General features: G+C 59.6%; 1 protein-coding gene and 1 long non-coding RNA gene across 4 annotated transcripts in view; one reads left to right on the plus strand and one right to left on the minus strand.

The window, feature by feature from the left end:
- On the minus strand, positions 1–9,408 carry LOC114226382 (uncharacterized). The gene is made up of 3 exons (XR_003612745.1): positions 9,273–9,408; positions 252–323; positions 1–155 (listed from the first exon to the last, which is right to left on the minus strand). It is a non-coding gene; the product is annotated as an uncharacterized LOC114226382 (long non-coding RNA).
- Positions 8,923–24,765, plus strand: part of SLC19A1 (solute carrier family 19 member 1) — a 23,340-nt gene continuing 7,497 nt past the window's right edge. For 2 of the 3 annotated variants that reach the window (XR_003612744.2, XM_028126453.2), the window contains exons 1-5: positions 8,923–9,005; positions 14,774–15,005; positions 18,683–19,436; positions 19,514–19,706; positions 21,978–22,119. Coding sequence is in view for 1 of the 3 variants with exons in the window: in XM_028126453.2 (XP_027982254.1) it covers positions 14,817–15,005; positions 18,683–19,436; positions 19,514–19,706; positions 21,978–22,119 (1,278 nt within the window). In the remaining 2 variants the exon portion in view is untranslated. Of the gene's footprint in view, positions 9,006–14,773; positions 15,006–18,682; positions 19,437–19,513; positions 19,707–21,977; positions 22,120–23,942; positions 24,211–24,765 lie in introns of all 3 variants that reach the window. The other variant, XR_003612743.2, reaches the window with a different exon arrangement.

Raw genomic sequence — 24,765 nt, forward strand, 5'->3', positions numbered from 1 at the left:
AGCGACGGCTCTCAGGATCCAAAGGGCAGCACTGTGTTGTTGCCCAAGGAAGTGGGACGTGACGCCAGGAGCCGCCTGCCACCTGGTGGCCACGTACCCAGCCCGGGCGCATCTTCACAGCATGGCATCCAGAAAAAGGAGTAAAAGAACAGCGTCTGCAGGAGAGGACAGAGCCACTGACAAATGTAAAATGAGTCAATATCAGGATACAACATTTTGGGAACATAAAACCACGGAACAGCCCTACACACCCTGAATTTGTGATGACGGTCCTTCTGCAGAAAGAGGAGGGCTGGACCAGGGGTGCTGGCTCCCTGGGTTTTCTGTTACAAAAGGGGAAACAAAGCCTAATGTTAGGACTTGATAAATCTGGATGGGAGGTTAAAAGTAAAATAAAAGGAAAAATACCCCAAACACTAAGAAAAAGGTTCACCTATCATGTTGTCTGTTAACAGTACAATAGTAGAAAAATTAATTGCCTGGCACACTGATGGCAGCCAGAGGTGAGAGAAGCCAAGTGTCCCCTGGCTGATGCGCGGGAAACAAAATGTGGTCCAGGGGTGCAATGGGGTCTGTGCAGCCTTGCACAGGAAGGAAATCCCAGCCCCAGCTACAGCCTGGATGCGCCGGGAGGACATCACGCTCAGGGACCACACACAGAAGGACAAACCCTGTGTGGTTCCACTTCTGTGAGGCCCCTGGAGCGGTCAGCTGCAGAGGTCGTGAGCAGCGGGTGGGCACCAGGGCGGCGGGGGCAGGGGGGCTGCATTCTGGGAAGACAGAAAACCCCATGGTTCCCAACAGCGTGAGTGAAGTGGCTAACTCCATAAATTTCATGCTATATGTCTTTTGCCATAATTTATAAAATGATAATAGCGAGGCCCAGGCTGTGGATGTGATGGTGGCCCCACCGGTCGCGGGAGGTGATGGCTGGGGACAGTGGGTGTGCAGCCCGGGAGCAGCCCGGCTGGAGCTCGTCTGGGACCCCGCCCTGGGGACATCCTCCTGGGGAAACAGGAGTACTCGCTGCAGACACATTCGTTATAACCCGACACGGTCCCATGTCGCGGACATCTCTGAAATGGGTGGTGCCCCTTGTCCTCGTAGGCAGCAGGAAGAACCAGGGACACCCTCCAAAGGAACGGACCCACGGCCCTCACCGGCCACCGCTGGGGGTCCGCCCCCACCTCCCTCTTGGGGAGGCAGCACCCACTTCCGGGCGGTCCCCCCTGCCCTCCAACCAGGAGATACCCAGCCCCAGCCTCTGGGTTGGGGTCAGCGTTTACTCCCATGGTCGGGAGGTCCTCCCGGGGCCAGTACATGGTGAATTTGGGACAATCTGTCTGCTTGGTTTTTCTGGGAGTAAAAGAGCTTTTATTGCTCAGGGTCTTGAGTATTTTGTGTGCTTTGTGGAGCATCCTCCTGCTACCCAGACCCGGGAGCAGGGCAGGCGGAGGGGCAGATGCATCTGCCTGCGTCAGGCAGAGCCCAGTGGCCGGGGACATGCTCAGCCCAGGCCTGGCTCCCCGGACAGAGCAGGGGACCCGCACAGGGCTCAGCGAGGGGGCCGGGGAATGGTGCCTCAGCGCTGGCTCAGGCCGGTTCTGCTCCAGGAGCCTGCTCTGGGCAAGGCACATCCTCCTGTCCTCACCCAGGAGCCTCCGGAGGGCCTGCCTGCAGGGGTCTCTGCACATCCCAGGGCCGAACTCCAAGCAGGAGGCCGGTCCTCCCCAGCTGTGCTCCCTGGGTGGCCGTGACAGCCTGTCTCCAAGTGAGGACCAACAGCAGCTTGAAATGGGTGATGTGCCTGACTTACAAGCAGAATTTGTACAACTCTTGACCTGTGTTGTCTCTTGTGGTCGCCATGAGCCACACATGGTATTTAAATTAAAATTAGGAAAGTTAAGAATGCGGTTGGTAGCTGAATTTCTAGTGCTCAGGAGTGGGTGGCTGGCAGGCGGCATCTCCGTCTGTGCTGGGCGAAAACAGCAGAAAATTTCCCAACCTCGGGTGGGCAACTATTTCTCAGGAAACATCAAGCAATATTCACAAAAGGGAAAGTGGACACACTGGACTTCATCAAAATCAAGCCTTCAGCTCTGCCAGCATGACCCCCAGCAGACGGAAGGACCAACCATGCCCGGGAGAAAACATTCATTCCACGCAGCTAACCTAGAACTTGAGTCAGAATCCGTAACTCACCTTAAAACTCACAGAAAAGAAGACCAATAACCCAGTTTTTAAACTATGCCGAAGATTTGAGCAGACGTGGAACAAAGACATACAAACAACTAATGAGCACAGGAGGATATGCTTGACGTCGGGATCACTTGTCATCGAGGCAGGAGACACCGTATCGCTCCCACTGGGAAGGTTAACGTTTAAAGGGCTGACGATGCTAAGTGTTGGCGAGCACATGGACCGTCCGATGGTCGGATCTTGGAAAACAGTGGGGCAGTTTCCTGCAAAGTTAAACCCTCACCTACAGGTGGACCCCACAGTCCACTCCTGGGCAGCTACTCATGAGAAGTGATAACTTACATTCACACGAAAACTTGGGCACAGATGCTTGTCGCATTTTTATTTATAATGGCTGAACCTGGAACAACCCAAACGTCCATCAAGGAATGAAGGATAAACGTGTGGCATATCCATACGTGGGAACTGCCTGAAGAATAGGAAAGAGCGGCCGGGGGAGGCTGAGGCCATCCTGTGCGAATCCCTCTACCAGAAAACCGTCCTGGCAGGAGGCGGCTGAGCGCGTGCCTGAGGCCCAGCGGGAGGACCGCCTGGCGGAGGCTCTCCGGATGGCGATGTTGTGTGTCTAGATGGTGTACGGTGAAGGGGTGTGTTGTCAGAACATATTGAACTGCAGACGTTCAATGGGTGCAATTTATTGCACATGAATTGCACCCCCAATAAAATTGATTTTTTGAAAGTCTGCAGTGAGGCAAGTGGGAAAAGGCAGGTTGAGTGCGGGCCTCCCCCTTCTTCCTCCTTCCTGTCCTGCTCTGGTGGTGCAGATCTGGGGGGGCGGGGCGCTCCCAGAGGCTGGGGCAGAGGCCATAGGTGTTGGGGACGGGCTGCCCAGGCCCTCCCTGCCAGGAAGGAGGTGAAGTGGACAGAGCGCCGGCCTCTGGCCCTTGGTCACAGGTCAGACACAGTGCCCTGGAGCCGTGAGGTGGTGACACAGGTCAGGTGTGCTCTGGGCTGGGGCACACCCATGGCCACACAGGCCTCCCTGTGACTTGCAAACACCTCCCACGGAGACCCCCTCCCCGACTGCAGACCCCCCACCCCACATCCTCCTGCACTGCAGGGTATGTCTCTCCCTGGGCCCCAGGTTGATGATGCACTCGGACCAGGAATGGCCAGAGTGACCAGCATCCACCTGAGTCCTGACCCCTCCTGGCTCCCGGACCCCAACCAAGTGGCAGCCAGGGGTCCCCATCCATCCTCCGACGTGCAGGACCCCACTGTTGGTGTTACTGCCCCATAGAAGTCACATTTCTGGATATGAAGACTGATTTCTTGTGGGAACTTCCTTCACTATTTTGTCCTATTTAGTATTAGAAATGAACTTGAAAATTTATTTGCCAAGTTTCAAAAAACCAAAAGTTCCCCCTGAGACCTAGGGCAGAAATACAGTAAATGGAGGGTGGGGGGTGCAGATCTGGGCAGCACTGACCTCTTAGTGATCTGAGGGTTCCCCAAGGGCCACGAGGAGCACCCCCGACTCAGGGGCATGGGGTGGCGGTCCCCAGACCCCCCAGATGGTGAGCACCTCCCTCAGTGCTTACCAGGGACCCCATTTTCATTGTATCTCATGGTCAAATTGCTGAGAGAATTCTCTATGCCATGTTTTTTTTTTCATTTTTATTTTTTGAGGAACCATATTTTGGACTTAAAAAAGTCAAGTTTTATTTGCTTTCCCATGAATGCATTTTCTCTTCTCTCCCACCGCTTCATTCTGTTTCACTTTCTCTTGTTCACCCTGTTGTTCCATTCTGGTTTCTGAGTTAACTGCTATGTTGCTTTAATTTTAATAATAGAACCAAGAAAAAATGAAACAAAAGCATCCAACAGTGAATTTTCCTCTGAGGCCCTTGGGCTAGGTCCTGTGGGAGTCTGTGTCGTGTCCCAGCGGCCACTGGTCCATAAATAGAAGTGGTGTTAGCTCCAACTTCCTCTCTGACTCATTGGGAAGAGTGGCTGCTGACTTCTAACTGGTGGGGTCCTCACGCACCTTGTGTCTCACTAACATCTGGTTTTATAGGATGAAGATGTGACAATGCAGCCCAAGTGATTTTCATTTTTGAAATCATTTCCAGCTTCAATTTGCAGCTTGGTTTGGGGTCATCTTTTATATTTTTTCATGGGAATTTGGGGGAAAATGTGTATTCTCTCTATGCATACTGCATGTTATAAAAAAAAGTTAAAAACAAAATTCAACTGAGTAATTTGAAGATCTAATTGGCTTTATTCAGCAATTCATGACTTGGACAGCATCCCATCCCGCAGATGGAAGGGAGCTCCAAGAAGTAGTACAAGAAGGAAGGTTTTTATAGGCAAAGCGGGGGAGGGGGGAACGAGGAAGTTAAGGGTGGATAATTTCAGGCAAGGTCACCTTCCCTTAGGGAGGCAGGGGTCTTATCAGGCAGATTACCTTTTACCTTATCAGGAAGATTAGTGCTGACCAGGAAATTCCGAACTGATTGGTTTAAAATTCCACTCCCCGGAGAGGCTAAGACTACAATTAGGTCAGGTGTTAAGTGTTGGCGGCGCTTAGCACAAATGATTCCATTTGGGGGCCTGTTTCTTTTTAACAACAAAATCTAAACCGCGGATAGTGGGATTTAAGTCTCTAATATCGCCATCAAGCATTCCCTGTGGTCTACCCAAGTTTGCCACAAAAGGACTGACATCCCCTCCGTGGCATGTTCTCCTTGCACACCCACAGACTCAGTTTCTGTGTTTCAGTGCGATGCTGTGTGACTGTCGGAAGGCTCTGTGCACGTGGGTTTTATGGATGTAACATGCTCTCCTTGCCCACTTCACTTTTTTTTACCTTGAATTCCACTTTCTCGGGTGTTAGTACTATGACACACCCACCCTCGCAGCACCTGTGCCCTTCCTGCAAGCTTTCCCATCACTTTGCTGCGGGGGTGTCCTTTGTGGATTCTGCTTTTCAACATGAAGGCAGTCCACCCCATTTTGCTGGCCCCCGTCCCAGCCAGCCCTGCCCATGTCATTCTGTGAGGCAGCTGTCCCGGGCACTGGTGACTTCCCCGGACGAGCCAGGGCCCTGGATGACAAGTCCGACGGCTGCATCAGCCCTGGACAGCACCTCCTGACCATGGGTTAGAACCAGAGCTTGGCCACATGGCCTCGAAGCTTCAGGGCCTGAACCATCCAGTGCTTGGGGGAGCCCGCCCCCAGAGGGAGGAGCATGTCACTGGCGGGACATCCAAGCCACCACCCTGCCCCCTCCCCACCCGTGGGAAAAGGTTTCCCAGCCAGACAACCTGAGTGGATTCTCTCAGCCGACCCACCCACCTGCTGCAGGGATGGGGTCAGGCAGTTCTCCAACCTTGTGGGCTGCACCACACCCCTTTCCTCAAGTTCAGAAGAGTACATCTGCTGGCTCATTGCCTTCCTAGCAGGTTTTTTTCCCTTTAAATTATAAGGCTGGGGGGCGCCTGGGTGGCTCAGTCGTTAAGTGTCTGCCTTCAGCTCAGGTCATGATCCCAAGGGTCCTGCGATCGAGCCCCGCATCGGGCTCCCTGCTCCGCGGGAAGCCTGCTTCTCCCTCTCCCACTCCCCCTGCTGTGTTCCCTCTCTCGCTGTGTCTCTCTCTGTCAAATAAATAAAATCTTTAAAAAAAATTAAATTACAAGGCTGGTAATATCCTGCCTGTGATCTTGCTGTATAACTTTGCAATATGTCACCACTGGGGGAACCAGGTGAAGGGGCACTGACTCTGTGTTATTTCTTACAACCGCAAATGAATTTACAGTGATCTCAAAATAAAAAAAAATTACCACAAAAAAGAAGGCTGATAGAATATATAATTAAAGAAATAGCTACCCAGAAGTTAAAATTTTAGACTACGCAGTGGAGAGTACTTTACTTGCTGCACGCAGGGAAACTGTTTACATACCGCCCTTGGAGAAGCCCTGAAGTCGGAGCTCGCCCACACTGCCCCTCCTTACAGACCCTCACTTTACTACCCCAGCGGGGGTGGGGGGTGGGGGAGTCTTCTCCTGCCCCCGCAACAAATCAGCCAATCAGAAACAGCCACAGCCCAGCCAATCAGAAACCACCACCACCGGGCCCTTCCTTTCCTCGGATCGATTTCCCTTCAAAGCAGCCTCTCCCACGTTCCCCCTTTTGCTCTGTAGAGCGACTCTCCTATGTTCTCTGGCCCTGCCTGCGGTGTTATAACTTGCACGTCCTGAATTTCAATTTTTCTGCTGTGCTCAAACAAACCCATTTTGCCAGTAGTTGCCGCTTTGTTACAATGCTTTTGTAACAAATACCCCAAACTCAGAGTCAGCAGCAGAAAGCATTCTTTCCTGTCCACGCATCTGAGGGGGGCCTGGAGAGGGGCCTGTCCGGGTGCCCTCCGGGCTGCAGTGGGGTCCTGCTCCTCTCTAAAGGCTCTCGTCCTCCTCGGACTGGTGGCCGCCGTGCCACCTTCTCAGAGCTGGAGGCGATGGGCCTGCCAGGGGTGCGAGTGCGGGGGAGTGGGGCGGGGCCCTGGCTGTCACTGCCCCACGTCGGACACCTGCTGGTCCCTTCCCGGGAGTGCATCCCACGGGGCGGCTGCCAGGTCCCTGGGCATGACTCCTTCTGCTCTGTCCAGGCAGACCTGGTCATTCCTTGGTCTTTGCGTCCCCCTAGATGAATGAGGCCTAGGTCCTGCCCTTGGGCATTGGGCTTTTGCCGCCCCACCCCGGGGGCCGTCTCTGGGGGGGACGGTTGGCAGCCAGTCTCCCCATCCCCCCCTCCCCCATGAAAGTTAAAGGTAAACCTCAGCCAAGCGGAGTCTGGAGGCTGGGAGGGGGCCCTGCCACTCAACCCCAATCACAGGAAGAACGGCCAATCACAGACCCCACAGAGGAACCCTCCGCAGGAGAGAATCACCCGCGACAGGCCCCAACAGCGGAAGTTCACGGAATCTCCTACAAGACATCAGCCACCCCTGCAGCTCGGCCATCGGGAAACTGAGAAACCGAGAAACCGTCATCACCCTGAACGCTTGCTTTTCTCCAGTAGACTTTCGTTCAAAACAACCCCTCCCAACTTCCTCCTTCTTCCCCATAAAATATGACCCTCTTCTTTGTTGGACTTGCCAGAGCTTGCGTGTCCCAAATGGCAGTTTGCTGCCATTCCTAGATCAACTCATTTGTGCTGATAAAATAACTGGCTGTTTTATTTTTAAGGTTAACACCTCCTTCTGCATGCTTCCGGTGGGCTGTGGGAACTGCAACTTCTCCCCAATTCGATTTCCTTCCTGGGAGCCTGGGATGGGTAGAGGAAGGTGGGAGCCAGGGGACCAGATCTGACCTCCCCTCCCCGGGGCTTCCGGGGTTCCTGGCTTCCCCTCCACCCCCAACCACAGCCCGGCTGGTTCTTTGTCAGTCTTGAGAGCTGACTGGGGGACCTGACTGGGACTCAGGCACTGGGTGCATTTGGGTAGGGGGCTTGCTGTGACCCCAAGAGCAGGTGTCTGTGCCTTGTTGGTGTGGTAGGCAGCCACCAGACCCAATGTGGGTCAGAGTGAATCCTACAGGTTGGCGCTGCGTGGGGGGAGGGGAAGTTCGTCAAAACCCCCACAGTTCTGTCCTGCCTGGCACAGTGACCAATGTCCCTGGCTTAAGCTTGCGGGTTAGCCAGAAAAGGAACGTTTAAAATGAGCCAAAAAGAAAAATCACATGAACTTCTAGCCTGGGAGGGCAGGCGGCGTTAAGCCCCAGCAGGGGTCAGGGGCCGGCACTCCTCCAAGAGGCGGTCACAGCTGGAAAGGGGGCAGGAGTGCCTCCCTCCAGGACTTCTGCGAACCGCAGCCTGGGCCAGTAGGTGTGGGTAGGTTCCAGTGGGCTCTGGAAGGGGCCTCCCAGTGGGGGCTGCATGAGGGGGTGGTCCAATTGGGGTTCTGGGAGGAGTGGGTCTGTGGCGGCTTCAGAGGAGCGTGGGAGGGGACAGGGGAACAGACCAGAGGGCTGCATCGGGGGCAGGGGGGGCAATCCAGTAGAGGCTCCCGGTGAGGTGGGGGTCAGAGGGACGGCCCAGAGGGGCTGCTGCGAGGGAGCGGATGGTCCAGTGGGGGCTGCATGGGGGCGGAGCGGGGAGAGGACAGTCCAGTGGAGGCTGCGGGCGAAGGAGGGGCAAGGGGATGGTCCGTAAGGGGCTCGGAACGGGGGGGCGGGGGGACGGTCCAGTGGGGGCTACAGCCCGGGGGCGGGGGAGGCGGTCCAGTGGGGGCTGCATGGGGGTGGGGGAGGGGAGCGAGGGACAGTCTAGTGGTGGCTGCGGGCCGAGTGGTGCGGCAGATGGACGACCCGGCGGGGGACTGGGGCGTGGCGGGGGTGAGGAGACAGTCGAGAGGTGGCTGCAGAGGGGGCGGTATCGGGAGGGGCAGTCCAGTGGGGGCTGAGGCCGGGCCCGCAGACGCTCCGGGGGTGCGCCTGGGCCCTCACTGCGGCGCCCCCGCCCGCGCCACGAGGCGGCCGCGTGACCGGGGAGCGGCGAGGGGGCGGGCCGGCGCGGGGCGAGCGCGGGCCGTGTAGCCTGTGCTCGGGCGGGGGCGTGGTCGGGGGCGTGACCGGGGGCGGGGCTCCACCGCCTTTCCCGGCAGCGCCCGCGGCCACGGGTCACTGTGTGTGCCGGGACGGCGCGTGCGCCCGGTTCTGGTGGGTCCCCGGCCCCCGCCACCAACGCGCCCCGAGGAGCGGACGCCGGCCGCCCAGATATTTCGCGACGCGAGCGCTGGGGGCAGCGGGGTGAGTGTGAGGTCACGGGCGGGGGACTGGGGGTTGCATGCATAAGGCGTGGGCACTGTCCGCGCGTGCAGGGCGCGCCTAGGGCGCACGGTGACCCGTTCCTCCCAGCGGTGGCCGTGGATCCCGCGTGCAGCGCGGCACCCTCGCCTCCGCCCGTGTAGGAGGGACTCGGGCTTCGCTCGCGAGCAGCCTACTGCTCCCCCGCCGCATTTCTCCCCGGCGCTCGCGGTGCGCGCACGCTCAGAACCCCCGGCGCGGCGGACTCACCTCCTGTCACTTCCGCACGGTCCGGGTAGTCGGGGGTCTGAGCGCCGCCCCGACCCTCGCCCATCACCCTCGGACTCCGGGTCCCTTACGCGGGATGGATAGGACCGCGTGCACTCGGTGCTGGTCCCCCCGCCCCGGCACCGTGCCCCGGCAGAACCACCCTGGCGCACGTGATCCTCCGGCGGGAAGGCGGGCGGCGGGGGATTCCCCAGCCACCCACGCGACCGGGTGGGCCCTTGACGCGCCTCCCAGTCCCGTGCCAGGGCCTTCGTTCGTCTCCCAACCTAGAGCTCTGTAGGTGTAGACTGACTTCATTTTTTGGAGGAGCGGTTGGAGCAGAGAGTGCTGGAGAGTGTCTGATAACTTGGGCACTGTGCTTGCAGTCCTTTCCTGAGTGGACCCAACATATCTGCAAGAGGAAACTGTCCCCAGAGATCCTGTGTGCTTTCCCCGGCCGAAACACTTGTCCTGGAGAGTCCAGGGTTGTGGCGCAGGCACGCTCGGTGTGTTCCTGGGGTTCTTTACTATGTCGGGGTGCCCAGCCCCAGCCGGCCTGGTCTGAGTACAAGTTAGAATCCAAGCCAGCTGAGAAATCCAGAATGCATCTAGAAAAAGCTGTTTTCCATTCCGCTTAAAGTGCAGGTGGGATTTTGGAGCTGCCACCCGGTTCCCTGCAAAGTGACAGGTGTTTGCTCTCTGCAAGGGAGCCTGGAGGGCCCAACTGCAGCCCAGGTGGAATCAGCAGAGCCAGAACTTTCTGGCCTCAGGGAACTGCCTCCCTCTGCAGGTCTGGGAGCCCAGAGCCCATGCCTGAGGGTTCCCGGATGGTGTCTCCCCCTGCTGCCTCTGGCTAGACTGCATTGCTCGTTGTTTGCATTCTCCTGACTTGGTGCTACTAATTCCTTTATTTTTGAGGGGGCTTTGGTGGATGTTAATAACGCCAGATATTACAATTATTGGTGCTGGGCAAAGGTGATCAACACCTCCTGGGTGTTTTAAACTTGTGGGTTGAGTGTCTACAGCAGTGATGGCCAGGAGGCTTAATTTTACTCTTTGGGACAGGGAACTGTGAAGTGATTTGGGGGGAGGGTGCAAGGGTTTTTCGTTTTTACTAAGAATGTAATGAACCTTCCTTGTTAACCTGGAAGAGTAGTAGCTGGTTTAAAATACAAAACAAGACAGGTGGTGTTGGGTTTTGTTTTGGTTTTGGGTCTCCAGGCTAACTAGGTTCTGGAGGGACAGAGCCAGTAGTAGCAGCTGGTGCTGCATACTTCCCCCCAGGACGGGTGCTGGAGGGTTGCGAGGAGGGGTCCCTGTGGGAACTGTTAGAACCTTCCCTGGGAGGCACGTGATGGGGTCCTCGGTTCTCTCCCTTGACTCTCTTGGTCGGCCGGTATTTCCTTTGCTTGCCCTGAAGAGGCCTGAGGTTGCATGGTGTTGGCCTGGGGTCAGCACACTTGCAGTCCAGGCCAGTCCTCCTGCCAGCCACCTGCCCTGAGCTTGGGCATCTCATTTGCCTTCTGGGCTGTTTCTGCACCTGTGAGTGTGTGATGGGGTCTCGCCACCTTCCCTTCCTGGAGGGTGAGCCTGGGAAGGGCCTCTGTGTTTAGAAGAGCAGTCTCTGTTTTTGAGAGAGGACTTTGAGTCATCGCCGTAGTGGCTGGCCTCCTGTCAGGGTTGGCGATTACACCCAGCTCAGGTGAGTTGAATAAACGGACCCGAGGCAGACAAAGTCCACTCCGAATGCAGGCAGGGCCCCAGCCTCGCTGGCTGAGACGGCTGGCTTCTGGGTCTGTTGGCCCTTTTCTTCGAACCTGAGTCCCTGGCATGGGTGGCCTCTCCTGGGGAAGCTGAGTAACGGCCGAGGCTGCCTGCCGTGCCCCGGGCTCGCAAACACACTGCTGCCGGGCTGCTCTACATTTTTTCCGTAGCAGCCCCTCTTAAAAATGGACTTCCAATCAGACTCTGGAGTTTCGGCCCCTGTTTCTGTGTGGCAGCCAGTGCTCCAGGGATGGGGCCAAGCTACTCCCCATGACCCTGTCCTCCTGCCTGGCTCAGCTTGAGTGACCCGTTGTCCAGCCTGTTTCAGAAGTCTTTGGAAGTGCGCGTGCAACGGTGTTGACAGAAGTGTGGAAGATCGCCTCAAAGATGCACATTCCAGAGAGGACACAGGCCTTGTGTCCCCAGGTGTCTTCTCGTTCAGATGAACTTTCTCACTAACCACCTCTCGTGGGCTCTTGCTGTAGCCCTGCAGTGCTAGCAGCCCCTCAGGGCCGGCCCATCCTTTCTTCTGGGAGACCACTGGGGGCACTTGAGCTGGGAGGGGTGACCAGAGGTCTGCTTTGCCACATGTGCCATGCCGTGGGACCTCTCATCTCGGGAATCTGGGAGCTGTCCATGAAGGGGAGGTCCAGGACTGTGACCCTCCCCCCACCCCAGTTGGAGGAGGGGCAGGTTTTCTAAGCAACACTCAGGAAGGATGTCCGAAGCAGAAATGCAGGTGCCCAATTTTGAAGGGTCTGGTACCTTCTGTGCTTCTCGGCGTTTTCTCTGCCATTTCTGGCATGGGGCGGGGTGAGGTTCGGCCAGTCGTGGGGCAGTAAACGTGCTATTTATCCAGGGTGAGCATCTCCATTCATGATTTTGGAGAGCAGGTCCTGGGCGCCCGGGCTGAGGAGAGCTTGAGTTCCCCTTTCTGGTGCCCATGCAGTGGGCTGGAGGCCACGCTGCTCTTCCGAGGAGACTCCTGCTGGGAACTGGGGACCTCAGGTGCACTGGCCCTGCGGGGGAGCCCCGCGCCTGCGAATGGGCCACAAGTGTAGAGTGAACACAGTGTGGTCCCCAGAGGCGAGATGTGTGTGTGGGACACAGCCCAGGGCTCAGTGAGCTGTGGGGACACAGGGGCCCTTAGCATCATGTGATCAAAGAACAGGTGGCCCCAGAGGCTTGGGCTTCTCCCCAGCAGCGGGGGAGGCCTCTCCTTCGCTCCCACCATTATGAAATGTGTGGGGGGCTGGAGGACTGGGGGGGCTGGGGGATTAGGTCGTCCAGCTTGCCCCCTGCACTGGGCAGTGTTCCCAAGTTGCAGGGATGGAGCTGGGGGGTGGGCTGGGAGGGAAGGGCCCCCAGGAGTCCTCCTGGGTCACAACAGAGGTTGACCAGCCTCAAACCCCAGAAGGACAGGCATGCAGGGAGCCGCCCCAGGTGCTGGCCAGGGAGCTCACAGGGTAGGGGGAGTGTCTGCAGAGACAGTGACATTGCAGACACTCCCCCTACCTCTGTTGTGACCCTGGAGGACTCCTGGGGGCCCTTCTGAGCAGTGGTTGGGGGCGGGCTTGCCATGCTCCCTGGGAATACTGGATGTGGAGCTCTGCGTGTCCAGCCAGGAACCCTGAGGCAGTGTCTCCCGGGGGTCCTGTGCTCTTTCGCCGGCTCCGGCATGCCTGTGGGACGTGTTAGGGTGCAGAGTCCTGGGCCGTGGCCCAGACCTTCGGATAGCTGCGTAGGGCAGAGCCCAGAGCTGGAGTTTCTGACGGTTCTCGGTATAGTGTAAGAAGCACTCCTCCTCGGGTTCGGAAGCTGTAGGAGTCCAGGATACAGAACAGAAAAAGTTTGTGTGTTTGGTGCTGGCGTTTGAAGCTTCCGCCATCGCCCCACGATTCAGGGTACACCAGGTAAGGGAAGTTCCCATTGCTTCTGGAGAGGACACCTTTTGAACAGGAGGGCCGAGTCCTCAGGCTCCTGAGGATGGAGGTGGGGGGTGGGGTGGGGTGGGGACCCACTCCCGGGGACCCCGGGCTTGGGTGGATTCTTGACTGTTCACCCCATGCTGGAGAGCTTAGCTGGGTGGGTGTGGGGTTACCCTGGCATCTAGGGAGTGTACCTGGGCGTGGGAAAGTGAGCTTGAGGGGAGTCTTCGGGCTGGCGGTGCACCCTGAGGTGTGAGTGCTTCTGGCTGTGGCAGGCCCTGGGGCCCTCCCTTCCGTTTGTGCAAGCTCCCAGTGGGTTTGCAAAAGTGAGTACCAGAGTCTGTCCTCAGGAGCCCTTGGCCTGCGTCCCTGATTTGACAGTTTCCTGCAGGGGCCCCAGAAGGTGGGAACAGTCCTGCTCATTGGGCCGCAGTTCACTTTGCTGAGGCCCCAGGCCTGGTGTGAGGACTCCATCTGCCATCCATGGTCCTGGGTAGGGAGGGGGTCCTCTGCAGTCCCCTGGCTTTTCTGGGCCTCATCCTGGGAAGAGTGTGGGAGCACTTCCTGCTGGGACACTCTCTGAGCTGCACGTGCTAGGAATCTGGTGGCTTTTCCTTGGGGTCCCTGGACCCGCCAAGCCCTGCAAAGCTGGCCCCACATCTTGGGAACTTTTTGTGCCCACTGCTGGGAATTGGCGGGGGTTTCTCCACAGGTCCTCTTGGCACGGGCTTCACCTGACACAATTCATGGCTGCTTGCTTTTGACTTAACTCTTTAAAAAGGAACTTTGTATCAATGCCATAAATGCAGAAAACCAGTATCACTTGACATATAGAAACAGTAACAGAGATAAACAGTGGAAACGTGGCAAGTAGATCTGATCCCTGGCCCTCTGTTAGAATGCGTTTAGTGGGTTTTGGAAGGGTGCTGTTCACACCTGCATCAAAGGGAGCCTTCTGGACGGAGAGTTCTCCGCATGTGACCTAGTGGTCTGAGTAATGCTTCTTCTGGCTCTACCCAAAGTGCCCCTGGGTAAGGCTGCCCTTAGGGGACACAGGGCTGGACAGGGCCGCTTGGCAGCCCACGCCTCTAGCTCCTTCTCTTTAGGGGAGCCTCAGGGGCTGCCAGGGTCATGAGCCTTAAGGTCTGGGCCTCTGTCCCATGCGGTCCCTTCTGTCACCTTGTCACCCCATCCCCGGAGGCTCCTGCCCTCCTCACCCACAGTCAGCTTTACCTGCAAACCCCATCTGCCACGTCCCCAGCCACGTCCCCAGCCTTGTGCATGGAGTCCCCCCACCTGAGATTTGACGGGACGGCACGCCCAGGTTGCAGTTGGGGCCACCAGCCACCCTCGCTGTGGCCAGCTGTGTGCCTGGCGCCCCAGCAGGACTCTTCAGCCCATACGCTCTGAGCCATCTCGGGGCCAGGTGACCCTCTAGTAGCTCTAGCTGGGTGCGTGACACCAGCTGCACCCCTGGGACCTCTCCTGGGGAGGGATTCGTGCCCAGCCCATAGCCACAGCCACCCCACTGGGAGCTCTTGAGATGACTGTGCCTGAAAGCCTGGACTTTAAGTTGTGTTTGGTTTGAGTTGATTGATATTTAAGGAGCCCCCGTGGGTGGTGGGGGGTGGGGTGCAACAACCCTGCTGGCTCCTGGAGGTGGTGACAGGCTAGGCCGCATGGGCCCCCTCCCCGTGTGGGTGTGGACATTGAATCCTGACGACATGAGAGAGCACTGGAGTGTCTGGGGAGGAGGGGGGGGCGGTCTGAGGGCTGTTGGTGGGCTGCCCTGACCCTGGGCTCATCTTCCAGGAACATCATCGTCTTGTCCGGGGCGCCGGGGGGCCTGGGCAGCATGGTGCCCTCCAGCCAGGAGGCGGAGAAGCAGATGCCCGCAGAGCCGGGGCAGGACCTTGAGCTCAAGTCCTGGAGGTGTCTGGTGTTCTATCTGTGTTTCTACGGCTTCATGGCGCAGTTGCGGCCCGGGGAGAGCTTCATCACACCCTACCTCTTGGGCCCCGATAAGAACTTCACACGGGAACAGGTGCATGGGCACGGCCTGCGGGGGGTGGGGGGGTGGGCATGGGTCTGCGGTTGGGGGGGGTCTTGGGCACGGCCTGCGGGGGGGCGGGTGTGGGCAGGGGCACTCCCCAGCCTGAGAGCAGTGGAGCCTGCCAGGTTAGGTGGCTGTGTGGTGTGAGGGGTCCTGCCCCCTAACCCCGAAAGGGGCACCTTCACACGAGGGCCAGACTCTGACTTCCTAACCAGGCCAAAGAGTGAGGGCAGCCGCAGAGGGGTCCTCATCTGCTGAGGGTCTGAGGGAAGAGTGCGGGGAATCGCAAGGGCTCACCTGGTGGGCAGGCTTGCTTCCAGCAGAGACCTAACAGCCATATGCCTGAAGAGAGGACCAAGGAATTTACTCCATGGGAAGGACAAAGATCTGGTTGAAACTTGACTAGTAGCTTCTAGACTAGTAGCTTCTACCCTGGGGCCATAGAGGAGCGAAAGCAGCAATGGGTTTTATCCCTAGTGCTTTCCTTATCTGAGGAACAAAAGAGCCGAAGGGCTGTTGGTAGATAAAATGCACCGACAGGGACAGGCCTTCTGTCCCGGGCTTCTGTTCGAGCTCAGGTCCCCACCCCACTCCTGCCCCGGAGCCTGGCCCCAGGCTGGCTCTGCCTGTGCTCCCTGGCCCAGCTCAGCCCCCGCCCTCAGCCTCCGGTCCCCTCCAGCATGTCCCTGGGTCCCACTGAGCTGCTGGATTTTTCTGGGAGGCCCTGCTTTTCTCTGAGAGGCTGACCCCTCCCCCTGGCAGACCTTGGAATTCTTAAGTTCTCTGGAGTTGCTGTGCAAATGAGGCCTGACCCTCGAGGGCCCTATGGGGTGGGGGTGGGGGCGCTGGCTGTGTCTGACACCTGCAGGCGAGCGCGGGGTCTCCCCACCGCGCTGCCCGGGGACACTTGTCCACACCCGGTCAGGCTGCTCTGACCTCAGCACACTCTAGGGGCTGAACTGCAGGTTCCCCTCGTGCTTAGGCAGCGGCCAGTTTGTTGCCCCCGAGGGAAATGCTGCTTCAGGTGTCTAGGGCACAGCCGTGCGCGGGTCCGGTGCGCGGGTCCGGTGCGCGGGCCTGGTGCGCAGGCTTGGACTCCCGTTCCAGTGGCTGGCTTCACGCTTCCCTCGCCGGCCGCGGTTGGCACCGCCGAGTCTCTGCCCATCTGATAGCCGTCGGGAGCCGGCTTGCTGTCGGCGTGTATTCCTTTGGTGTGTGTGGCCCGGCCTGGCTGTCACCTGGCCGTCACCGTGCTTGCTGGGCCAGCCTCCACATCGTCCTGTGGGGCTGTCTGCCTCGGGCTTGCCCTGGGGGATCAGACTGCCTGTGTGTCACCTATTTCTCCCGGTGCTGGCGCTCCAGCAGGACACAGTGGTCCCCTCACTGTGCTCATGGTGTCTTGTTACGGGGGGTTTTAAGTGTTGGTCCCGCCAGACTGTCCTTCATGCTTCTTTGCTGAGGACGCCTGTCCTCCCTGCCTTAGCGAGTGCCTCGGGGAGGGGTCGGCTTGCTCTGTACCTTCAGGCGATGATTCCCTTACCTCACGCTGCCTGGGCTGAGTCCTGTGGGGCTGCGCCCACGCGGAGCCCCCATCCAGATCTGCGCCCAGCACTCCTCACAGGGCTGGCCCCACCTGTCGCCCGTCAGCGCTGGGATCAGGTGCCCTTCTTAGGGAAGGCCCCTGCCCTGCCCCTGCCCTGCCCTCAGGCGGGACCCAGCGCCCATCCAGGTGCTGCCAGGGATCGGGCTCTCGCGCTTGCTCCTGGATTTTGGGTCCCCTCGTCCCACTCCTGAGAACACACTCTGCATCCTTCCTGCCCTTCCCGTGGCTCTGGCCCCCACCCCAGTTGTCTTGGCTGCTCTGGGGCCCAGCCGAGCCTGTCCATTCAGAGAAGCAGCTGCCCTGAAGCCACCTGGATCCGGATCCGGGCGCGGTTCCCGGGTTTCGCCCGTCAGCCTGGACCTGGCCTGTCCACACACTAGGCTGTTGGGAAGGCATCCAGGCAACACTAGGCTCAGGCCAGTAGGAGGCTGTCCTTGTGCCAGTGCTGGGCCACTTGACGGATGTCACCTGCCCCAGGACTTTGTAGGTGCCCACTCCCTAGTACCTTCCAAGTGTGACATGGGTCAGCCCTTTGCCTGCCAAGCCCATTGAGGATGCAGGCGGGAGGAGGAAGGGAGTAGGAGGAAGAAGCAGGGGAGTGGGGGGAGGAGGAGGAGGAAGCAGGGGAGTGGGGGGAGGAGGAGAGGGGAGGAGGAGGAGGAAGCAGGGGAGTGGAGGGAGGAGGCAGGGGAGTGGGGGAAGGAGGGAGGAGGAGGAGGAGGAAGCAGGGGAGTGGAGGGAGGAGGCAGGGGAGTGGGGGGAGGAGGCAGGGGAGTGGGGGGAGGAGGGAGGAAGAGGAGGAGGAAGCAGGGGAGTGGGGGGAGGAGGCAGGGGAGTGGGGGAAGGAGGGAGGAGGAGGAGGAGGAAGCAGGGGAGTGGAGGGAGGAGGCAGGGGAGTGGGGGGAGGAGGCAGGGGAGTGGGGGGAGGAGGGAGGAAGAGGAGGAGGAAGCAGGGGAGTGGGGGGAGGAGGCAGGGGAGTGGGGGAAGGAGGGAGGAGGAGGAGGAGGAAGCAGGGGAGTGGGGGGAGGAGGCAGGGGAGTGGGGGGAGGAGGGAGGAGGAGGAGGAGGAAGCAGGGGAGTGGGGGGAGGAGGGAGGTCGGAGGCCGGTTGGTCCTCCTGCCTCTCTGGCCCCTTGGGCTCTGGTGGCTAGCCATTTGTCCAGAGATGTCGTAACTGAGGGGCTATTTGATGCTCCTGGACACCACGCCCACTGTCTGGGCCTCTGGACACAACCCTAGAAGCGCTGTCACACTTGTCCGGGACCACCTGGGGCACCCCCTGGGCGGGCAGGGCTGCACACACCCGTGGGTGAAGGCTGAGGTGCTGGGGTCCACCCCGTCACCCAGAGGCTGGTAGGTGGTGGGTGCAGCACAGCCCCACTGTGGACCCAAGGCTGCTCTGCGGGCCTCGGTTTCTTTACGTGGGGCCTTGGGGCCCGCTAGCTCTTGGGGCTGAGGGCCGCCCGGGCTGGCTTAGGTGGTTCCGTGGCCCGAGTCACAGTTAGCGCCCTGAGTCAGTGGGTCCCCAGAGAGGCCGCGACCTCAGAGGGCCCAGCTGTGCCCACCCCGGAGGATCCGAGCCGTGGCCAGAGCCCCTTGGCAGGGTCTGGTGGGGTTGGGTACAGGGCTTCCCTCGTGGTGGCCCTGTGGCCTGGGGCCCTGTGAGGCTGGCAGTGGGTGGCCTCACTCTGCACACAGGCGTGGCCCTCCTGTGGCCTCTCCGCTCCTGTCCCCTTTCCCTTGTGGTGTCTGCTCTGTGAAACCTGTTGCCAGAGGCCTTTGCCCCCGGGGCTACCGCAGCTGTGTTGCCGTGAGCGTAAGTCGGTCACGCTGTCAGCGACAGGAGAAACCACGTCACGTTTCCTCTCGTGAAAGCACACAAACCCGATCAGCACATGTCACCGCGCCATTCGTGACCGTTCGCGAGGTGGTCCCGGCATTGCGTGGGCCGTGTCCTTACCGCGGGACGCCTGCACGGTCCCGACGGCGCTGAGCCTGTAGGACCTGGTAGCGCGGGGGGATGCGGACACCGTGACCCCGGTGTCACCGGCCTGCTGTCCCCCAGGTCACCAACGAGATCACGCCGGTGCTGTCTTACTGCTACCTGGTGGTGCTGGTGCCCGTGTTCCTGCTCACCGACTACCTGCGATACAAGCCGGTGCTGGTGCTGCAGAGCCTGAGCTACATCTCCGTGTGGCTCCTGCTGTTGCTGGGCCGCTCCGTGCCGCACATGCAGCTCATGGAGCTTTTCTACAGCATCACCATGGCCGCCCGCATCGCCTACTCCTCCTACATCTTCTCGCTCGTGCGCCCCGCCCGCTACCAGCGCATGGCCAGCTACTCGCGCGCGGCCACGCTGCTGGGTGTCTTCACCAGCTCCGTGCTGGGCCAGCTGCTCGTCACCGTGGGCAGGGTGTCCTTCTCCACGCTCAACTACATCTCGCTCGGCCTCCTCGCCTTCAGCCTGGTCCTCGCCCTCTTCCTGAAGCGCCCCAGACGCAGCCTCTTCTTCAACCGCGACGCCCCTGTGTGCCGCGGGGCCGCGCCCTCCGAGCTGGATCGCATGAACCCGGACGCCAAGCTGGGCCGGGCGCTGCTGGAGGCCTGGCGGGACTGGACCCTGGTGCGCATGCTCCGGGAGCTGGGGGACAACCTGCGGTCGCCGCAGCTCCGCCTCTGGTCCCTCTGGTGGGTCTTCAACTCGGCCGCCTACTACCTGATCGTCTACTACGTGCACATCCTGTGGAACGTGGTCCACCCCACCACGGACTCCACCTCAGTCTACAACGGGGGGGCGGACGCTGCGTCCACCCTGCTCGGTAGGCCCCCGGCTCCACCGACCACGCCCGCCCTGCCTACCCCCCCAGGACGGCGGTGACGTGTCCTGTCTCCCCAGGTGCCATCACCTCGTTCTCTGCGGGCTTCGTGAAGGTCCACTGGGCGCTGTGGGCGAAGCTGGTCATCGCGGGCGTGACGGCGGCGCAGGCTGCGCTGGTCTTTCTCATGTACAGTACCAACAACATCTGGCTGTGCTACGTGGCCTTTGTGCTCTTCCGTGGTGCCTACCAGTTCCTGGTGCCCATCGCCACGTGAGTTGACCTGAGTGGGTGACTGTGTGAAGCCACAGTCTGGGAGGCCACTGAAGTGTCAGAGCCCAGAGCCAGGCAGTGGCGGGCAGCTGGGGGGCACACACCTTCCTCTTGCCAGTTGGGGATGGACAGACCATCCGCATGTGTACAGAGGCCTCCCTTCCAGAGTGTTCCGTGGGGAGCAGAAGGGGCGTGTGCACGCAGTGCTGAGCTCGTCCGGGGTGTGCACTCGTGTCGGGAGGAGTGGTGGACCCGGGGTGCTCTCCTTTGGGCCTAGTTGTCCCTGTCCACAGCACAGCCCGTCCTGGCTTCCGTGACCCTGAGCTTGGTCCACGTGCTGTCCCCTCTGCTTCTCCCATGGAGGCTGCTTGGTGTCCACAGTCACCAGCCCTTGTGGAGTCCTTCCTCCCAGCTCCCTCCCCTGTTTTCCAGGCCCCAAGCAGTGCTGTGGGCCCGTCTCGGTGCACGAGGCCTTTCTTGTCCCCTCCCATCGCAGGGCAGTGACGCACGCACGGCCAGGGAGTGACCAGGTGGCCCAGCTTGCCGGCCGCCCAGGGCTGTCCTGATGCCCTCACATTCCTCACATCTCTGGGGACTCCCCTCTGTCTGCCCAAGGATGTCCCCAGAGCTGTCCTCCAGCCCACATGTGCTTTCCAGAACCTTCTCTAGCCCACGTCCTGCTTGCTGCTAAGATCCTCTGTGTGCTCCTTCAAATTGACCCTTCCACGAAGCTGATGCCACACGTGTTCATACCACACACACTCACGTCACACGTGCCCACGTTACATGCACGTAGGGGCCTCCCTCCCTGTGCCTCCCGCAACCAGCAGGTGGGCCTGCTCTGTCACCCTCCGGGGAGGGTGGGGGGCCCTCCTGGTCACCCTGAGTCAGACATCTGTCCCCACTGCTTCCTGAGCTCAGGCGGCATCCCCAGGCCTGACTCTCCGCTTCCCGTGGCTTCCCTGCTTCCTGCCACACCATACCCTCTCTCAGCCGGCAGACATCCCAGAAACATTTCTTGGCACATGCCCCCTGTCCTGTCACCAGGATGTAGGCAGGTATAGAGGAGAGAACAGGTGCCTCCTCCCACCCGAGGCCTCGCTGCTGGCATTCAGGTGTCTGGCCTGACGTGACCTGGAGCTCGTCCCTCTGCCTCCTGCCCTGTCCACTTTGCTGTGGGGCTCAGTGTCACAACGCGGGCGTAACCGGGCTCTTGCTGATGCCATGCAGCTGGGCCCCAGTTGACGGCAGCGGTGTGTGTGGTATTTTCCTATGGCGGCCCTGAGATCAACATCCTCTTACCGACACTTCTTTCTCCGAATCAGGATGATGGCCTCAGGTGGATCCCAGAAGGGACCTGGCCAGGCGGGGCATGTGCTTTGGAAAGGGGGTGTTGGTAGATAGCGGGAAGTGCGTGGTGGCCCTGCAGGCCCGCTGGCTTTCCCACAGGGACAGCGGGGCTGGCTCCTCCCCGGTGTGAGCGGCCTGTTTGTTCTGCGGGTTCTCTACTGCGTCAGCCGAATGTGCTCGGAGCCTTGTGCCGTGTCCACTGGCACGGCTCGGTTTGCTCCTGCTCAGGGTTGTGGAGACCACGGGGGACACGAGGAGGGGTGGCGTGGCATTCTGCCGTGCCGGGGACGTGGCCCGGTGTGGGTTTCCCTTGGACCTCTGCCTGACGCGCGTTCTCTCGCTCCGCGTGCTCCCCAGAAGGGGTCACGGAAGCCCAGTGGGTCGGCCTTGCTCCCACCCCAGACCCCAGCACAGTGGAGCCCCTCGGCCTCTGTCATCCCCTTGGAAGGCTTCTTGGGTATGTTTGCTCCTTCACTTTTCAGAGCTCTAGAGTATTTCCTGTCCAGTTACTCGTTTTTAGAGGCGCTTTGGGGATTTCAATGGGAATACCCTCACATGTCCGTGTCTCTGCAGAGGACCGGAGCTTGAGTGCACGGTCACTCCTGCTTTCATCGTTGCTCGCTGTCCTGTTCCTAATCTATGAAGTCTTCAACGAAGAACGACCGTGCTTCTAGAACCCTCCTCATGATGCTCTGCCCGTTCTCATGAGGATGACCATCTCTGCCCCAGAATTACCAGGAGACGTTTTGAACATCCTCCTGGGGGTGCATCTTGTCCTTGGTCTCGGATTCACAGAGCCTGGGGCATGTGCCCAGGAGCGGCGGGTGGCCTGGATGCCGGGAGGGACTTGCCGAGTCCCCTTTGTACTGGGGTGCTTCTCGTTGCCCTGCTGAGTCTCACCCTGGCCGCTTTCCCGTTCAGTTTTCAGATTGCGTCTTCTCTCTCTAAAGAGCTCTGTGCCCTGGTCTTCGGAGTCAACACATTCCTTGCCACCGTCCTCAAGACCATCATCACCCTCATTGTTTCTGACAAGCGGGGTCTGGGCCTCCCAGTCCACTCACAGGTGAGCCCATTTCAGCCTCACTGCCTGGGGGACGGGAGCGTCTGGCCAGAGGCATCTCCCACTCCATGGGTCTGGGACTGTAGGTCCGCACTGGGGGGTGGGGAGTTGTGCACAGGGTGGGCTGGGCATTTCTGGCCAGACACTCAGACTGGAGCGGAGCAGAGATGGAAGGGGCAGCCGGATGCCCTCTGGCCTCTGAGGCCGGCCCAGGTGCAGTCCCCTCTGGAGGAGCTCTGACCAGCCCCCGTGCTCCCCATGCTGGCTGATGTCCCAGGAAGGATGGAGGCGTGGCCGCGAGCCCTTTCCTTGTGTGGTTGCAGCGCACTGCCCTCGTGTTAGATCTCTGCCCTTCTGTCAGCACCTGTCACACCCACGCCCTGGCTCACGTGCCAGCTGTCTGCTCCATGCAGGACAGGAAAGTCAAGCCGGTGGGGTGCCTGCTGGCTCCTCTCCGGTCCCTCCCCTCGTCCAACCCTGAGGGCGTTCTCTGCTGAGCAGAGCTTGAAAGTTCCTGTTCCTGGGAGGTTGGGGGACACTCACACATGTGACTCTGGGTGGTCTCAGCCACGGCAGGACCTGTCCAGGCCAGCTGGAGTTAGCCCGAGGTCGGGCATGCAGGAGGGATGGTAACCAGGCCCCTGGGTCCGTGCCCTCAGCCTGGGGGCTTGCGGCCTCCATCTGCCTGGAGCCCGGACCTCCCTGGGCTTGGTGGGCTCCACAGACAAGTCCCGACCTCTGTCTGAGGGAGCTGAGTTGGCCCTTCTCTGGTGACCGCAGAGCTGACCCGGAGGAGGTGCTGGGCAGGGCACCTCCTGCCCTGTCTCTTGTTCAGAGACTGGCCTGTGGAGTTTGGAAGTGCCCTTGGGGAGAAGGAGGTCTGAACCACGTGCTCATGTCTGCAGGCTTCTGCAGGGCCCCCCGGGCTGAGCTCTGGGACTGTCCAGCCCGAGCAGGATTGGCAGAGCCCCCCACGTGGATGAGTGTGCAGTTGCACCCACGGGGTGGGCGAGAGGGGCTGGGGGTGCGGCTGGACCCGGGGGTGGGCAGCCTGGGAGCCTCCCCCGGAAGCAGCAGCTTGGCAGGAGAGCACCCTTGGCCCCAGAACTTCCCATGGAGCCTTGCCTGGCAGCAGCACCCAGGAGGAGCCCCCAGTTGATCCCCTCCGGGCAGCGGGTTGTTAGTGTGGATGGGCAGAGGCCCGTCTCAGTTCCCAGAGGGCTCAGTGGACCCAGCCCATGGTGGCTCTGACCTGCCTGTGGACACCGACCTCAGGTCACTGCCCCTGTTGATGGCCCTGTTCTGCCTGGCGGGCCAGGGGCAGTGTGCCTAGAAGCCAGGCGCTGCCCCGGGGCCCATGGCTGGGTATTACTGGTGGGGGCTTCCCCAGGGGCTGGGCCTTCCCATGTGGTGGCTCCCGGGTCAAGGGGAGAGAAAAATCCGTGAGATTTTCTCTAGCTAGTTTCATTTCCCAGTTAAATAAATCTAGAAGTGGGTTGGTTAGTTTGTGATTAGAAATGCTGATGGGATCCACAGGGAAAGTAGCCCCTGCTCATCTTGCTCACTTTCCCTGTTTACAGTCTGTGTATCTCTTCATGTCATCCCGAGTGCTCTTGACTTTAAAATTAAAACAGCAAAAATGGGCATATTGGGAATGACAAAGAATTGCAATTCAGGACAAGCAAAACCATAGGCAAGTCTGACCCATAAAGGAGAGGGACATATTTTATGGGGAAGAAGGAGGAAGTTGGGAGGGGTTGTTTTGAACGAAAGTCTACTGGAGAAAAGCAAGCGTTCAGGGTGATGACGGTTTCTCGGTTTCTCAGTTTCCCGATGGCCGAGCTGCAGGGGTGGCTGATGTCTTGTAGGAGATTCCGTGAACTTCCGCTGTTGGGGCCTGTCGCGGGTGATTCTCTCCTGCGGAGGGTTCCTCTGTGGGGTCTGTGATTGGCCATTCTTCCTGTGATTGGGGTTGAGTGGCAGGGCCCCCTCCCAGCCTCCAGACTCCGCTTGGCTGAGGTTTACCTTCATTAATTCTCACCGTGTTGAGAGGGAGCGGCATTCAGGCTCAAGACTCGTGGGAACCAGGACACAGTAAGTGGGGAGCTGGCCTGGGTTTGCTTATTTTTTTTTTTTTTTAAAGATTTTATTTATTTGAGAGAGAGAGACAGACATAGCAAGAGACAGCATGAGCAGGGTGGAGAGGGAGAAGCAGGCTCCCCGCGGAGCAGGGATTCTGATGCGGGGCTCCATCCCAGTACCCTGGGATCATGACCTGAGCTGAAGCCAGACGCTTAATGACGGAGCTACCCAGGCGCCCTGGGTTTGCTTGTTTTTTAAGTTATGCTTTTTATTTTTCATTAACTGTACATTCGTATGCAGTGTTCGAGGTAACACAGACCCACACCTCTTCCCACTTTCCCTGCTGGTCACGCCCTGCGGGGCAGCGTCGCTCTGGGGGGCTGACTTTACACAGGCAAGAGCGAGAAGGCTCCGCCCGCAGGGCCCTGCTCCGGTCGTTCCCAGCCACGCCCCTGACCCCAACCCTACAGTCCCTCCACCATTTTTGTGTCTTCTCCTTTCAACAGTGTCCCTTAAGTGGAATCGTGGTCTCTCACCTGTGGGATGGGCTTTCTCAGCTCGCTCTCC

Source organism: Eumetopias jubatus, unplaced genomic scaffold, assembly GCF_037043125.1.
Source record: "Eumetopias jubatus isolate StellerSeaLion01/CBP00866 unplaced genomic scaffold, mEumJub1_p1.0 scaffold_1, whole genome shotgun sequence".
Lineage (NCBI taxonomy): Eukaryota > Metazoa > Chordata > Mammalia > Carnivora > Otariidae > Eumetopias > Eumetopias jubatus.